The sequence below is a fragment of the Thermobia domestica genome, chromosome 11, assembly GCF_964235325.1.
Source record: "Thermobia domestica chromosome 11, izTheDome1.hap1.1, whole genome shotgun sequence".
Taxonomy (NCBI): domain Eukaryota; kingdom Metazoa; phylum Arthropoda; class Insecta; order Zygentoma; family Lepismatidae; genus Thermobia; species Thermobia domestica.
The window spans coordinates 61,521,722-61,539,270 of NC_137464.1; the positions used below are offsets into that span (position 1 = coordinate 61,521,722).

The following is a 17,549-nucleotide window of genomic DNA, read 5'->3' on the forward strand; positions in this document are numbered from 1 at the left end:
ACCGGGCTTCCCCTAAAGTTTTACTGGCCCCCTAAAATTTTCACGGTAGGCTTGCAAATGAACTATAATCTGGTCGAATCGATCTCCTCTAATTTCTACCGGCCCCCGTTGCATTTTTGGACCGGTTTTCGGGTCTAACTTAAACGCAATATGATAAAATCAAACTGCAGTAATTCTAAAAATGATAAAGTACGATTTCACTTCTACAGAGGCAGCGTTAGGTGCGTGCGAGCCCTAATGCCAATAATGATGCCACAGGGCCAGAATATTGGTAAAAATCGCAATGTGGTTTTGTATCTATTTCTTGGACGAACCACGCTCAGAATGTAGGGTCCCTGCGAGTGCAGGGCCTGGTGTAATTGCCCCATTGGCCATCCCCACACTTCGCTTCTGCACATCTTTCATAAAGTAAACCCCCTCTATTTTATGCTGTCACGTCCGAAGGTCCGGACAAAAGGACGAGGACAGAAAGGCCCAAGTGAAAACGGCCCCGCATCAAAAGGCCCCAGTCATAAGGACCCGAGTCAAAATTGCCCCACTTCAAAAGAACCCCGCGACAAAAGGGCCCGAATCAAAAAGGTCCCACGTCAAAAAAACCTGAAATATAGCCTGAAAAACCTCAGAAGTATAAAAATACTTACTAGATGAAAAATATTCTGTGGACGTTACCTGATTTATTTGTGTTGAAAGAACAGGGTTAGTAAAAAAAAATATTACGACAGACCAGCAATAACGATACGCGTGGACGGAGGAAAAGTAAATATTGCAGATGGGTATTGATGCGAAAACTGCATTGAATGGGGTATGGACGTCATGGCAAATACTTTGGATTCTGCGATATTTGATATTACACAATATTTTTTGAATGAAAAGGGGTAGGTTTGACACATCAATTTAGGCTAGATTTTTTTTAAAAAAAGCTCAATCACAAATTTTGGTGTTAACATATAATGTTGTTTTTTAGAGAAGGAGTGCGAATCAACACAGAATACTTTATTCTAAGTCTGTATGGATTGAAACAATAGTGCAATCTTAAGAATTTCGCTACTTCATGTTTACTAGGCTGACGAAGACCTCTCAAAACTTTCTGCGATATCTGAGGCTATACATGAGCTTTTGTTTTTTAGTGTGTTTACAAGTGCAAGCATAGTTTGGGGCAGAGAAATAGAAAAGATTTCGTAAAGGGGGTCCGTGACATAAAATACTGTGGTAATCACACCAGGGTCTCGATCATTGTAAACTATTTTACTGGCAACATATATTGGTTCCTTTAGCCAGGATTTCGGAATGGGGAGGAGGAGCGTCATATAAAATATTGTGGTCATCACAATAAGGGTTCGATCATTCTAAACTACAGTATTTTACTGGCAACATATATTGGTTTGTTAGGACAATAAAATGAGGATTTGTTAGTATTTTAATAAACTATGAAGAAATCTCGAGTAAAAGAATAAAAAAGGTATGGAAAAAGATTTTACAACATCTACGTTCCTTCCTCTGTTCATTCAAATATAACAATTTTCCTTTCATTATGATCTTAACTGCCTAGGGTATTATGAAAAGTCCATTATTATAAAATGTATATATTCAATAATGGCTTGTAAAATATTTTACATGTGCATTCCTTTCTCTGTTGAATCAAATGTTAACAGAACTTTCTTTCCACATAACTTCTTTGTTTTCATTATTCCGTCAACACCTGTCTGTTCCAAATGACGGGTTAAAGAAGCAATAGAAAACTGTTTCTGAAATAACATGTTTGACACTGCAGAGAAGGATGATGAAATATAATAAAAAAAAGTCCACACTGTTACAGAACGGCACTATGCTTTCAAAAGCTTGAAATTTCCCTGACTAGTAGCAAAAATTATGAGAATTCCGTAACTTTTCTAGAAATTCCAAATTCCCTGTCTTTTCCAGGATATCTCGCTCATTCACTACCATGTATTGTAAGTAATACAAATCTCCTCATAAGAAAAAATAACCAAAAAGCTTGCTGTAGCTTTTTTTATTTTTAACGATGTTTCTTCTTTTCCTTGTTTCCTTTTGTTTCATCTTTCCTTAATATTTTTCATTTTTGGTTTCAAAGGGGTGTCTGGACCTCCCAGACACCCTCTGGCTACGTGACTAATTGGAATTGAGTTGAATACCACAGCGTGTGCTAGAAGCAGACTCGCATTCAGAAATTTTTGATAGAGAGTCCAAGCTTTGAAGGGGGTCCAATAATACAAGCAACTACGTCTATGTAGCTTTAGTATTGAGCGGGTATTATTCTGGACCCGAAAACACGACAAATAATTGTGAAATACTTCCAGGTTTATTTTCAGAAAAATGGTACATTGTTTTTATAAGAGAAAGCGTACAGATGAAGTGTAAGATCAAATTTTGATGCTATATGAATCATTTCCCTGTTAAACAAGTGTAATTTTATGGAGAAAGTATATAAATGTATGTTAGGAAGTTTTTTTCTGAGCGGGAATCCGGACACGACACCCACCTGTAAGTGGACGTGACCCTATGTCCACCTAAGTGAAACCCCACCGAGGAATGCCACGCCACCCATAAAGTACGAATGTTGAAGGGACTGAGTATTTTTTTTTTTTTTTTTGTAGAAAATGGAAGGGTATCAGTGCCATGCCGTGGAGCGGGGAGTGGGGCAACGACACCGAGCGCCGAAGTAAGGGACGCAAAATTCAGGAGACATAAAAGAAAAGAAGGAAAGAAAAAAGACAGGAAAAATTACTTGGAATTACTTGGAATGAACAGCAGTATTTTTCAATCTATCTAATCAGTACAAACCACTGTTTCTTCTAGACATGTATTTTTTGGGGGATTGGCACTGCTCCCCGGAGTTCTGAGAGTGACCCCCCCCCCCCGAGGAGACCAAAATAACTCGTCTTTAATATAATAATAAATAGAATAGTACCAGCAGTGTCCCCTGGAATAGTAAGTGTGCACTCCCGGAACATATTTTCTGAAAGAACGACTGGTACAAACTAGTATGTAGGCTATACTTAAATCCTCTTCCTGCTTTAAGGAGTAGTCCTATAATGTTACTCATGTTAGCATGCAAATATATAAAATGGAAGGGAAAAAGTAATAAAAAGTGCTCAAAGACAAGGAAAAACGGTTTATTTTTGAAAATTTTCTGAAGCTTCGCACTAACCATGTTGGCGCTTCGCGGCTGGTCTGCCGACCTCCCTTATTTGTACGAGGGAGCCAACGTATACTCTCGCCCGGGCGTAGATTTTCCACGGCACTGCACGGAGGGATGTTATTATTTTGTATTCTGTTCTCAATCTGCCCAAATAAATACGTTTTTGCCAATTTTTTCAAATTATATTTATTTGCTTGTTTCTTTTTATTTTTCAGTGAAACCTCTTACCGCGAGAATTCTTGAGAAAAAATCTCCTCTAGTGGCTGATCATTTTTATCAAGCGGAATGCGAATCTGCAGGATCCAGACCTCCGGCTGTTATCACTTGGTACAAGGGAAAACGCCAGATGAAGCAAGTAACAGTAAGTAAATCTTTATCCCTTTACACTGCGTTAAAGTTTCATAATTAGAAACTAGTAATTTTGTGAAATTCCAAATAATTACTCATATTATATTCTTTATTTCTTTTTCTTCTATGAATTATTTTAAATTATTTTCCTTTCTTATAAATATTGCGATGTGCATGTGGTTATTTCTAAACTTAACTCAATTACATTATGGTATTAAGTCTTTCTTAAATACGCAATGTTCGTATAAAAAAGTTTACCATTGAAATCACGATTAACACTACAAAATGAGTTAAGGCTACTGTATACAAATAAGGCTTTCTTTATAAACTCTTCAACTGATGTAGAGTATCTAAAAGAATGGTGAGATTTGATTAAACAATACATAGAAATGCTTTTTACTTTACACGCCACTATTAGGGAAATTAGTAACTTAATTTTCAAATATTAGTAGACAAATCGGAATTTTCACTTCATTTTGCAAACACTTTTCGTAGGATCGTTATTTCAGATTTCGTTTGGTGGAAGACAAGACTCATCACCGATATAAGTATGTTCTTTAATAATATATTACTACGTTTGATATATATACAGGATATTTCAGAACAACACGAACAACGTTTGGGAGGTGATTCCTGACACCAAGATAAGACAAGAGCTAAAAACCAAGCTAGCTGCACAAATGCTTTCTTTCGGAGTTATACGCTGCTTAAAACGTGAAAAAATAACTTTAAAGGTCCATAGCTGCAATACTATGGGACCTACCGTAGTCTGGTCAAGACTTCAGTTAGGAACTAATGTTTTCCCTATCCAAATACCCAAGTTTCAGAGTCCTGCGGTACTTCCGCAACAATTTTTATAGAGGTAGTTGGTGAGTACTTCAAATTATATGCCCGTAACCAAACTTCCTCGATAAAAATTTTTGCGTAAGTACCACAGAATTCTTAAATAAGTATTTTTGGATAGAGTACATATTAGTTCCTAAATGAAGTTTTGACCCGTCTACGGTAGGTCCCGTAGTTTTGGACCTATATACTTTTAAAGTTCATTTCTTCATGTTTCCGGCAGCCTATAACTCCGAAAGGAAGCATTTGTGCACCCAGGTTGGTCTATACCTTTTGTATTACCTTGGTGTCAGGAATCACCTCCCAAACACCTCCTTGTCGGTGTTGTTTAGAAACACGCTGTATATATAAATACCCGCTGTCCCACTTAAATCCAATAGCCCTCATTCCCATTCTGGTGTTCATAAATAAATGGTGTTGGCCTCACTGGTTATCAGGCTCTTTAATTGACTATACTGAAATATTGCATTACTTCTAGGAAAATGCAAATATTGAGTTGAATTCGATCGTTCAAAAAGTAATTGTCGTGAAAGTGTTGTGAAGAGATAGTATAGTTTGTAATTGAATACCGAATTCATATTTCGGAATTTTACATAACGACAGCCTCCATGTAGAATTTGTCGCTATGAATAATTTGTGCGACGTAATGGTCAAAAGTTTGACCACAAGATATATACATTCGCGATTACTCTTAAATTTACGATATATGTTAATAATGAATATTTATTTGACATTCATTTGACATTTCTTATGTTTCATCATGTTGTATGTATATACAATTAATGGATAAATAAATGTCAACGATGTGCAGGTAACTAACACTTCTGAAGAAAATCATTTAAAATAATTTTACTTAAGAGGTTTGGCTTATTGCATATGATGCCAGCTTCGATTTCAAACGGTGTTGTATTGGGTTATTAATTCTGATCATCTCACTGGCCAATAAGAACGCACAACTCACCTTTTTGTAGATAGATAAATAGTAGCCTTGACCCCTTATTGGTCGTTCCCAGTAAAGTGCTCCTTGATTCCTGGGGACGGTTGTTTTTGATCAAAGAAGTTGTCCCCACGACCTAATTTAGTTGAAGAATCCTGGACTTATTCACTAATAATTCTGGATTATATTCTTATTAATTTCTTTCTGGGATAACAGAAAAATAACAGAAATGTAGCTGATGGAGTTGAGTTCAATTCCCACAATTTACTACAAATGTGAAGTAAAGGTTTCTTCTTTTGACTCAAATAATTGTGACATGCTTTTTAATAAAAAAGAGTTTGTTTGTCTGTGAGCCTGTGTGTCTGCGTGTCTGTCTGTATGTCTGTGTGCAGCTTGGGGACCAGACGAGTGGATCGAGAGTTACCAAATTTGGATTACGGGTACCTTGGTCCAGGCCCGAGACAAGGACGAAGCGTTCTTATTTAAATTTCGAACCAGGGAGAGGTCTCAGGGAACATTTACCGAGACATGTAAAAGTAGTCAAAAATGACCGATATTCGGTTAGTGTCGAATCCATAGTTTTCGTGGTCGGTGAGTTCAATGGTGCAACTTTGATTGTATTAACTTCCAAATTCACCCCATTTGGCTGCTGGCCAGTGGTCACCGGGGGGATACCGAAACATGCAAAAATCATCCAAAATGACCGATATTAGTGTCTAATCCATAGTTTTCGAGGTCGCTGAGATGAATGGTGATACTTCCACAGACATTGAATTCCCAATACAACCCCCATGTGAAGAATGGGTATTTCAGCTAGTCGTATAATATTTGAGTTTTTTTCTATAGAAATTTGGGAAACGTAGATTGAGCTATGTTTCTGAAGAGTAGGTAGAAATTGGACAGATACACACTTCAATACATTAGGTTTCGCACAGAAAAAAATGTTCCTTATGGATAGTGATGAGCGCAAGAGTCTTGGTCTTGCAGTTTTTGCAAGAGTCTTGCATGCAAGACCAAGACCAGGAATCCCGATGCAAGACCAAGACCAAGACCAAGGGGTGCAAGACTAAGACCAAGACTAAGACTATACCTGCAAGATCAAGACCAAGACTAAGAGTCTTACACACCACTCTTTGTAGGAAGATTCTAAGGAACTGTTTATGGGATCAGACTTTCATTATGACAGAATTTGGCAATTGGAAATCAGTATTAGAGCGGAGGGTAAGGATTTTTATAAGCATGCTTCTTCTAAAAGCCACATAGAATCAGTTTAAATTTCGGAAGGACGTAAAATTAAGACTGTGCAGGAAGAATGACGTTAATATAATTCTATGTTCGGAACACATAGCAAGAAATAGGTGCCATGTTAAGTGTGTATTTTAGGTAATACAGTTTTTCGCAGTAACCCAACTACCATAGCATGTGGATTGAAAATTTGGACTGAACAATCTGCATAAATTAAACCCTTACGAATTAAGTTCTACTGGACTTTTTGCAGCATTATTCTACACAATGGAAAAAAAGATTCAAAACTGAAGTCCACAGTTATAGGCCTACATATTCCTCAGAACGTTCAATATACGTCACCTGAACTTTGAATCGAAATAATAGATGATTGGCGGAGATGGTAGTGGACAAAATAAGGATAGAATATGATGAAAGTGAATCACAGTTTTCTTTGCTTGAAAACATATGAAAGATGATACTCCTCTCGTATAAAATTTGTCAGTGATTGTGAAAGAAGGAAAGGTGCATGAACATTTATGGGCACTTTTTCAATTATCGGATTTATTATCTAAAGTCATAGGATTTCGAAAAGAATAATTAATAATTTGTCACTGTTATGACGGAGCTAATGTGATGGAGGATATAAGTGAGGTGTTCGAAAACTATTACATGAAGAACTTCAGAAACCAGTCGCTTATGTTTATTACTATAATCATCAACTTCATATTGCAGTAATTCATAATTGTTCAGCAATCTCCAATGGGAAAGAGTATTTTGAATTAGCCAAAGTTGTGTGTAGGTTTTACAGAAAACCTCGAGTATCACTGGTGTACAAAGGTCAGAAGCTTGAGGAGTTGATGGATCAACCATAGACTGGACACTTGGAAACAGTGAAAGCTATTCAAGATAATTTTAATAATATCTGTTCTAGAGTTTTCTTCTTACGATAAATTATCTTAAGGATAATTATAGTTATCTATTGAAGCTATGCGACTTCTAAGAAAATAATGCACGTTAGAATTGTTTCATTATCGCTCTAATGTGACAAATCTTATCAATATTTTAACCAGCTAACAGTGCAATACAGGACTGAAAAATGTTTCTCGGAAAACCAGATCGAGTTCTGAGGTCCTGTCTGTCCGTTTTGGAGCAGAAAAGATAGTCTGAATTTAACAACATGCTTACTACAGCTAAAAGCAAATAACGGAAAATTTGTACTAAAATATCAGATCCTGAGGTTCATCCACTGAAGCGAATTCGAAAAATTATCCCGTCTTTAAAAGATTTTGTTGTTGATGAACTTTCAAATATGACTTAAGATAAAGCAATTCACCTAAAGCAAATTTTTAATGAGGCATTCGACCATACAATATTATAAACTAAGAGAGATTGTAGGAAATAATGAATAGTATTTCAAATACCTCGATTGTTTGTTGCTACAATCAGAAACATTTCTGAAGTATTGACATATTGAATATCCTAAGCTTCAATAAACATGTTTTGAATTAGAATTTGGAGTTGTTAAAGTAGATATTTTATACAACAAAAAGATCGACACTAATATTTTAAAGATCTTAGATGTGTTATATTCTATCCGTATAAAAGTTATTATTATAGTGTGTACAAATTATATACACGAGCTGTAACAATTGGTACTTCAAGAGCAACATTCGAGAACACATTGTCTTCTCTTATAAGGATTCGTACACCACAAAGAGAATCAATGCTTCAGGAAGAAAATCCAGCTTTGTTCTATTGTCATTAGAAAAACAACACTCCAGCACTTTAGATATGGGACTCTTTGTGGACAAAGGACATCTCCAACCAATGTATTGTCGACTCCCTTCTTTCTTGACCGGTAAGTACCAGAATCGGTATCAGTATGTGAAGAACCGATAGACTCTGTAGGTCACGAATAAGTTGGTCTTGATGTCGCAAAGTGATGTGTGTTCGAACAGGAGTCAAAAACCTGCCCGACGGTCCCAACAGTGTTGTAGTCACTTCTTGAGTCACCGTGCGCCATTGGAGAGGCTTTCGGTGGATATCTTTGGGTCTCTCCTCATCTCCTGACTCTGCTGTGTAATTTTATATACGGCACACTACCCATGAAACCACAGAGGTCTAGAAGGGTTCTCACAAGAAGTGATGAGGACCGGCCCAAAAGCACGGATTGTTTACTTGTGGGAGGGGCGTGCATCGCCAGTGACCGACGGGCCCCTCGGGTATTGTGGGTATGGGGAGAACGAAAAGACATACTAGTTTCCGAATATGCAAACCCTAGTATCACATTTAAAGTTGATCCAGTGACAGAGTTCAAAACGGCCAGACACTTCTGATCGCTCTCGCCTATTTCGTCGCATGCGTCATCAAAGCTTGGTTTGGTTCCAGTTGGAACGCACAATGTTTGGGGGACAATCTTGGGGCAGATGATGCCATCTTGCCTCCTCTAGCGTCATCACTGGCTAAGAGAAACAAAAATGACAGCAACAAAAACAACATACATTTAACATTGTTAACGTTTTCAAACTTTTCTTAGAACAAAGATCTTAATATACCAACACTTTTGTTTTTAGTATTAAACAAGCAAAAACGCTGAAAAAACAACACACGATGTTATGAAATATATTAATTTATCCTCTTCTCTTTCTTTTGTTTATTGTAGGAACAAATAAGGGATAACATGACAGTGAGTGAGGTTTCATTTTTCCCAACAACAGAGGATGACGGGAAATACATCACCTGCCGAGCGGAGAATCCCAACATCAAAGGAGCCTACCAAGAAGACAGCTGGAAAATAGATGTGGATTGTAAGTTAATGCCTTTTCACTGATTTCTTTTCTCTATCTTCTGCTACTTCTTTAGTAACATTTTAATATACAGAGTCTTTGTTTAGGTGTCTTCCTTTCCTTATTTACAGCGTAAGAATCTGTTAAAATCAAAATCAAATTAAATATTTTCTTGTAATAAATAAAATAATTTAAGGAAATCTTATGAATTAAATGTTATTTTAGCCTTTTTCAACAGGGTACTGTTGAAAATATACGTTAACATTTGACTGGTATTATTCATTTATACATAGGGGGCCGCGGTGGCTCAGTGGTAGAGCGTTCATCTCTGGTGCTTGGGGTTCCGGGTTCGGTCCCAGCCCCCGCCAAGTGAACTTTGTGGTGGACAAACACCGTGTGCGTGGGTTTTCTCGGGGTTCTCCCGTTTCCTCCCACTTCCTTCATTTCACCATTTCATTCATTACTCATCATCACCGTCTCCTTTAGCCTATCTGGCATAACCGTGGGACGTAAAACTCAAAGATTTCATTTTATTTTCTTTTATACATATATTTTTAAAAAAATATTACGTTTAACTGCTGATTATTCAACCCTTCATACGCCTAAGATTACAAGCTACCATGTACTACGTCGTTACGTGCTAAAACGAATGAATTGCTAGGAACATGAAAATAGAACTGAGAACACACGCTACCATGAATCAACAGAATGTAGCACAATGACAATTATAATCATAAATTAGTTCTAAATTGAATTGATCTTAAGTCCTGACTTCTTATGCATCCATATCTTATTGGGGAAGGGACATATGTTGTCCGCACATTATTTCCAATCTCTATTTGTTACTGGTTTGCTTAACTTTAGAGTTCCCTAAGTACTTCGACTAAACCTACTTCATTCATTCACGCCGCAAGAAGCAGTGTCAAATCGATGCTTTGTTTTTTGTTGATAGTTCTTATCAGAGTTATCAGACTCTCACTGCTTGACTTCAATCACCTCACGAGTATAAGTAGGTTAGCGCAGCTATAAAGAGCCGATGGGACTGTAAATCCACATCAATCGAAGCATATGATACAGTAGCTGCTCAGTAAATTACAATCGCAAATGCTAACTCTCTTTATGGAATACAGATACACGTAAAACCAGTAGAATTTACTGCTACTTGTACAGTAGATTTCGTCAACAATTTGACGAAGGCTCGTATCTCAAAATATCACTTTTTCAGACATAAAGAAAGAAATAATAATTACATGGTCAGAAAAGCAGATGAATATGTAATAACTTGTCACCTATTCCGGTTAATAATTATGTGGACTTATTGATCAATCATTACATATTTACCTTTTTTCCTCTTCTGTGGAATTATATTTCTTTTTTTTTATGTTTGAAAAAGTGAGATTTTGAGATACGACCCTTCGTCAAATTGTTGACGAAAATTTTCAACTTACCAAAATTGAAAACCTCGCTGCAAGAAGGAGACAGCTCCAATTTTACATGTGGCTGAGGATTTGCAACAAAACTTAGGTTAAAAATAAATTTGTTCTTTCGCCTTCAAAATTCTGGTGAAAAAAAAATATTTTATCTTATTATAACATACAGTATGTCTTCACAGTATTGCCAACCTGAAACGTTATAAAATCCCAACTCGAGAAGCAAAAACTCCCATTTTGCGGATTTTGCCACGCTATACTAATATTAAAATTTTCAAAACTTTGAATACACATACAATGAAATTAGTGTATATCAGTCAGTTTCTTCAATATGTGAGTGAATTATTCAAAAAAATCCGATTATCTACGTTTATAAAACAGCTTATGAACAAATATTTTCCTTAATTAAAAGAAACTATTGAAAATGCTGATGAAAATAAATACACTTTCACGCTTTTGTGGCATCATCTTCCACTTAACATAATAAACCTAGATAAATTTCATTCATTGCATATGAAAAGTTTTGGAAATTGGACGTTTCTCGTTGTACCTTCTTCCTCTTAATTCTGTTTTTTCATTCATTTTTCTTTTTTTTTAATACCAAAGTGCAATTCACTTTACATTATCATGCATTTTATAATAACAAAATTTGAACAATTAGCATTATTTTTTACGTTTATTGAAAACCCATTTGTTAACTCGTCCATAGACAATTTTGTTGGTGCCAATGGAACAGATGTATGAAGAATCCCAAAAATTCTACCAATTTTTACAAAAATCCCCTTTATCCCATTTCAATAAATCTTTGTCAAAAAGTCCCGACCCACCCCACCAAAAAGAACAACAGAATATTGCTCATTGTTGGAAGATCAGAGTAAAATACATTTTTAACGAGATTTGTTCCTACGCGGATCTAACTGAGAAACTAGAGCTATTCGTTCTGGCACCAGTCTTCAAACAGTTGTAATAACATTTAACTATTAGATCTACGGGGAAAGATACTCAAAGTTTACGTCTCCAAACTAACTCCTAGTTACGTCCACAAAAGGATCATTTTTTTTTAAACAAAATATTTATTTATTAATGTATTTTATCTTATGTTGTTGGTTTACTTTCTTGTGTGTCGAAAATGATTTTTAAATTGTGATAATGTTTTCGGCAGACATCTAGTAGCAATTTATTATATAAAAATGAAAGTGCTGTCTGATCGAACCAAGGGTAAAACAGCTAGACCGACTGTAATTATTCCTTGTATTAGTTATCACGGCCTATGTTTAGCAGAAGGGGTCCAGTTTTTTTCTCTAAAAAATGTTACTATTTTGGTAATTTCTGCTCACATTCGGTTAGTTTAGGATAGAGTTGGTTAGTTTAAGTTAGGTTAGGCTAGTTTAGGTTACGTTAGGTTAGTTTAGTTTATGTTATATTAGTGTAGGAGTCCCGCATAATTTTCCAAAAAATGATAGAATTTCGCTTATTTCTACTAATATTACGTTAGTTTAGGTTAGTTCAGGTTAGCTTACGTTAGTTTATGTTAGGTTAGCTAAGATTTGGTTACGTTATGTTACGTCTAAGTACTTGAATCACTCATTTCTCCTGTAAATTTTGTGTTTTTTACGTGCTTCTGGACCCCTTGTACTAAACATACTCCGTTATCACCTGCCACGCATTGGGTTTTTGTCATGTAAATTTCATTAAAAATAAAATGCATATCTCAAGGGGAAGAGGGAGTGGCCTATGTTTAGCAGAAGGGGTCCAGCTCTTTTCTCTAAAAAATGTTACAATTTTGGCAATTTCTGTCACATTCGGTTAGTTTAGGGTAGGGTTGGTTAGTTTAAGTTAGGTTAGGCTAGTTTAGGTTACGTTAGGTTAGTTTAGTTCATGTTATATTAGTGTAGGAGTTCCGCATAATTTTCCAAAAATGATAGAATTTCGCTTATTTCTACTAATATTACGTTAGTTTAGGTTAGTTCAGGTTAGCTTACGTTAGTTTATGTTAGGTCAGGTTAGATTTGGTTACGTTATGTTACGCCTAAGTACTTGCATCACTCATTTCTCCTGTAAATTTTGTTTTTTTACGTGCTTTTGGACCCCTTGTACTAAACATACCCCGAGGGAGTCACAATTTATGCGGAAAATAAATACTTCCTAAGTAAATCTTAAATAAATAAAATAAATCTTAGAAATACTTCAAGTTATCAAATATGAAACTCCTATATAAACTTCTCATTAAAAGCAAATGAACACAAACGGCCTAGGGTATATTATAGCCTATCTATAATGCAGGGGTAAAAGTGAGGCGGAACGCAGGAAGATACCGTCCCTCACCTCAAAAAAATATGTACTGCGTTCCCGCAGTTCCTAAAAAATTACAATGGGCAAAGACAGGCAGGGGGGACGGCGTGACGTCATGCCGCTACCTACCGTTCCCCTACCTTTTCAAATCCACTTTTACACCTGCTATAATGTAAATATATAAAATTTTATATATTTAGATGCGTATGTTTCAGCATAGCTCTTGAACCCCTGGAGCAAGTTTGCAAAATTGGTACACATATGATTTACAATCTAAAAACAAATGTCATGGGGTGAAACAGCTCTAGCATTCCTTGAGGTTAGAAAGGGGCGACATGTGAAAATAGTTTTTAAAAAACACCCGATATTAGTGTCGAATCCATAGTTTTCTGAGTTTCTGAGGTGGATATTCACACTCCTATTGCGATATTGTGGGAATTAGATAGCCCTAGCACCTCCAGGGGGTAAGGATGACAAAATAAAAAAAAAACTGATATTAATGTCGAATCCAGTTCTGAAGTTTGCCCAATCACTTCACTTCTCGTTAATAGCTTGCGAATATATATATAGGGGAAGACGTTGTACCTGTGAACACTTTAAGAGTCTTCGAAATTTTGGTGCTAATATTCAGCACTTTTTCCCCAATTTTTGTCGTATCTTTGAAGTACCATCTCTTTGCTATCAGATAGGATGATATTTAAACGTGTTACATAATTACAGTAGCTTTTATGGGATATAATAAGAACACATCCATTTTGTTCACAGGTGCATTATGGTCATGTACCATTGAACAGACCCTCTTGTACCTTTGAACCAGTGGCGTATTTAGGGGGGCTTCCGAAATCTTATTTACTATAGTAAAGTATATGAAATATCTTGCAGAATTTTCACATTTTCAGGCAAAGCCCCCCCCCGAAATTTAGCAAAGCCCTCCCCGAAACAAAATCATAAATACGCCACTGCTTTGAACAAAGTGATAATTACAACGTTTCTGAGGCAATAATATAAAAAGAAGCCACAAATATTAATAGTTATAAATTACAATAAAAAGTTTAGCTATAAAAAGTTCCCCAGAATTGAAATTTTATTAATTAAATTAAAAATTGAAGAGAAGTTCTAACAAAAACTTGTGAAGATTCAAGTTGAGCATATACAACTCTTAACATAACCTTATGTTATACAATAAGCGAACATTTAGAAACTACTTAAAATTATAATTAATAACTTTATATCCTCACCTAACCTATATAAAATATATCAATTGTTTTAACTACTTACATTGTGTAGCTTTAAACAGTATTATTTATCGTTCAAAGGCACGCGATGCATCAATGTTCATAGGTTCAAGAGGGTCACCATTACCAAAAGAAGTTCTCCACTAGTTTAAATATTGAACAGAAGTTAAAACTAAAAATATTACTGTATTCACCAATGATTCTACCCCAAGTTTGGAGAAATAAATATCACAAGTTGCGAAAGCCGAAGAGCACAAAACTCAAAAGGTAACTACAAAAAATCTTCGTTTTGGGGGTGAAAAACTAAAAGGAACATTACTAGGCACAACACTCAGTAAACAACAGCCAAATGCGTTTGTAGAGCTTTTTTTTTATTTACTCGTTCAAACGAATTTTAATCGCTGCACCTAGATAGCTCTGAATTCGAGAAAAGCACATGTGTTCAGAGGTATATATATATATGGTAAGGTATTTTTTAAAAATCTTTAAAAATTAAAAATGGTGAAGCAACCCTCATTGACGCCAAGTAACTTCGTATAGATTAACCATATAGATTAATTAAGAAAACTCTTCCTTCGATCGAATCCATTCAATATTTTGGGAAGCACAGGGAATCCCATGTAACGCACTCTCGTTACAGATGACAGGACCTCTCCTTCTGTATGAGATAGGGAATTGCACTTATCTTTGAAGGTAATGCAATGTCTTCAGGCTCAGCTAAGTTAGAGATCAGATTAAGCTTACAACATGTACAGAATATAAACAAATATAAAGATATTTGCTAAATATGAAAATTTTGTCAAACTATGGTAAAACAAGAAAATTTAGAAACAGGCTTTTTCGATTTAACGTACCATCAAACATTAAAGGTCCTTGTTATCACTATTATACGAGGCATTGTTCAAATATGAAATTTCGTATTTTGCCTTTCTCTAGCTATAAGGCATAAATTAAAAGTGGAAGGGAGAGAGATAAAATCTTAACAGAAAACTTTCTGTATCGTAAATAACAAAACAACTCAGTGCCATAGATTTATGTAGGAAAACTTAGAATTTGTGATCATACTGTTAATCATATACCATTAATGAAAACGGAAGAGGAAGAAGGATATTAGCCAGGACTCCAGTGGTACGAGTCCACACTGTGTTTTGTGTTGCACAAACAGAAGTAAATGATTGGAAATCCATCAAAATGACTCATTTGTAATTTTGAATACAGATACTATGCTGGTCAAAGATTTAAAACTTTATTCTTCCCTTTTTCACCTTTAATTAAGGCCCTATAACCAGTTAACAGTTTGAGCACAAATTTTGATTTATGCTCTAAAAATATAAATATCAAAATGCCAATACATACCAATGTATGGTTTTGTTATTTTCAGTCCAGAAAATGTCAAGACTACTATTTCATTCTTTTTCCTCCCCTTGTAATTAATAGCTACTATATAATAGCTCCTTCGTGGCTAAGAGGTTAGCGTACGTGCCTTTGGCGTGGGAGACCCGGGTTTGATTCCCGGCGGGAGCTCATGTGGTTCCTATTCCACGTCTCATATAGCCTCGCTGCTGAAAGGGACCTTAAACTCAAAATCAACTCAACTCAATACTATATAACTAATTAACACTTTGAGCACAAATTCTAGCTTTCACAGCAGAAATTAGAGCAAATTGATCACTAAATTTTGGAATTCGTTTGAGTTGACTCCGACTTCACATCCTCACCAAAGCAGTCTTAGTCACTATACCTATTCTTGATATAGCACAAATTCCAAAATTTGCGCCTCAATCGACGAAAATTGACCATAAAATATTCACATAGGATTGAGTCGAATCTAGGTAGTAGAAGGCTAACTTTGCACTTCATCCAAACCATTCTTACTCATTTTCTTCCCGGGGGCCGCGGTGGCTCAGTGGAAGAGCGTTCACCTCTGGGGCTTGGAGTCCCGGGTTCGATCCCAGCCCCCGCCAAGTGAACTTTGTGGTGGACAAACACCATGTGCGTGGGTTTTCTCGGGGTTCTTCCGTTTCCTCCCACTTTCTTCATTCCACCATTTCCTTCATTACTCATCATCACCGTCTCCTTTAGCCTAACCGGCATAACCGTGGGACGTAAAACTCAAAGATTTCATTTCATTTCAGTTTCATTTTCTTCCTTTTCGCTATAGCACAAATTATAAAACATGCAGCAAAGATATACACAACTTGATCACTGAATATTGGCACGAGAATAAATCGAATGCGAGTTGATGGGGGGCCAACTTCACATCCCTTCCAAAATAATGGTTAGTCATTTCTTTCCTTCTGGTCACAGCACAAATTCGAAAACATGAAGCAGAATCAGTACAAATTGAGCACTATATAGTGTCATAGGTTTCAATTGACTCCTAGTTGGGGGTTGGGATAACTTCACACCCCACCAATCTATCGTTACTCATTATTCCGGTTCTGAGTACAGTACAAATTCTAAAACGTGCGGCAAAAATCAGCAGAAATTGAGCACTAAATATTGACATAGGTTTGATTTGAATCCGAGTTGTTGGGGCGGGGGTAAACTTCACACCCATTCCTAAACAGTTACTAGACATTTATCCATTTCTGGACATTGCACTAATTCTAAACCATGTGGCATAAGTCAGCACAAATTTGTACACTAAATATTACCATAGGTATGAATCCAATCCTAGTTATTGAGAGGCTAGTGTAGTTACCCTTCAGCATTGTTGTTGAATTCCTTTGTTGTAAATGGATCACAAATTCTAAATTTTACGCCACAAGTTAGCACAAATCAAGCATTAATTCGTGATAGTTTTGACAGGCTTTTATCTATTAATGGAGGTGGGTAACCTCACGCAACTTCAAATCCATAGCTTTCGAATAAGTTATCCCTATGCTTTTGAATGGGAGGGGTGACATGTAAAGATACCAGAAAACTACCGATATTAATGTAAAGTCAATAGTTTTGGGGATCGTTGAGAAGCATAATTGCCCTATCGACGCCGTTAAAGTTCAAGTCCAGCCTCATATTGGCATTAGAATAAGAAGGGATAAAAAAATAAATTGTCCAAAATGACCCGAGATTAGTGTCTAATCCACATGTTTTGGGTCGTTAAGTTGATTAGTGGACCCCGATATCATTTAAGCCCAGGGCTGGCAGGAACAGACATGTCAGTTACTCCGGAAATTAACAGAGGCAACGCTAAAGGTGTTGCTCCTTGTTATATATTCTGTTCTATTCTTTTATTTACTGACACGGCCAATGCTGAATGCGTTGTTCATTATTTGTATTAACACACTGTAT

At 36.2% G+C, this 17,549-nt stretch overlaps 1 protein-coding gene across 2 annotated transcripts in view; it reads left to right on the forward strand.

The window, feature by feature from the left end:
- The window catches only part of LOC145664099 (neural cell adhesion molecule 2-like), a 791,671-nt gene that overhangs the window by 506,593 nt on the left and 267,529 nt on the right, over positions 1 to 17,549 (forward strand). For both annotated transcript variants that reach the window (XM_081730447.1, XM_081730448.1), the window contains exons 5-6: positions 3,373 to 3,518; positions 9,175 to 9,319. In XM_081730447.1, coding sequence (XP_081586573.1) covers positions 3,373 to 3,518; positions 9,175 to 9,319 — 291 coding nt within the window. The remainder of the gene's footprint in view (positions 1 to 3,372; positions 3,519 to 9,174; positions 9,320 to 17,549) is intronic.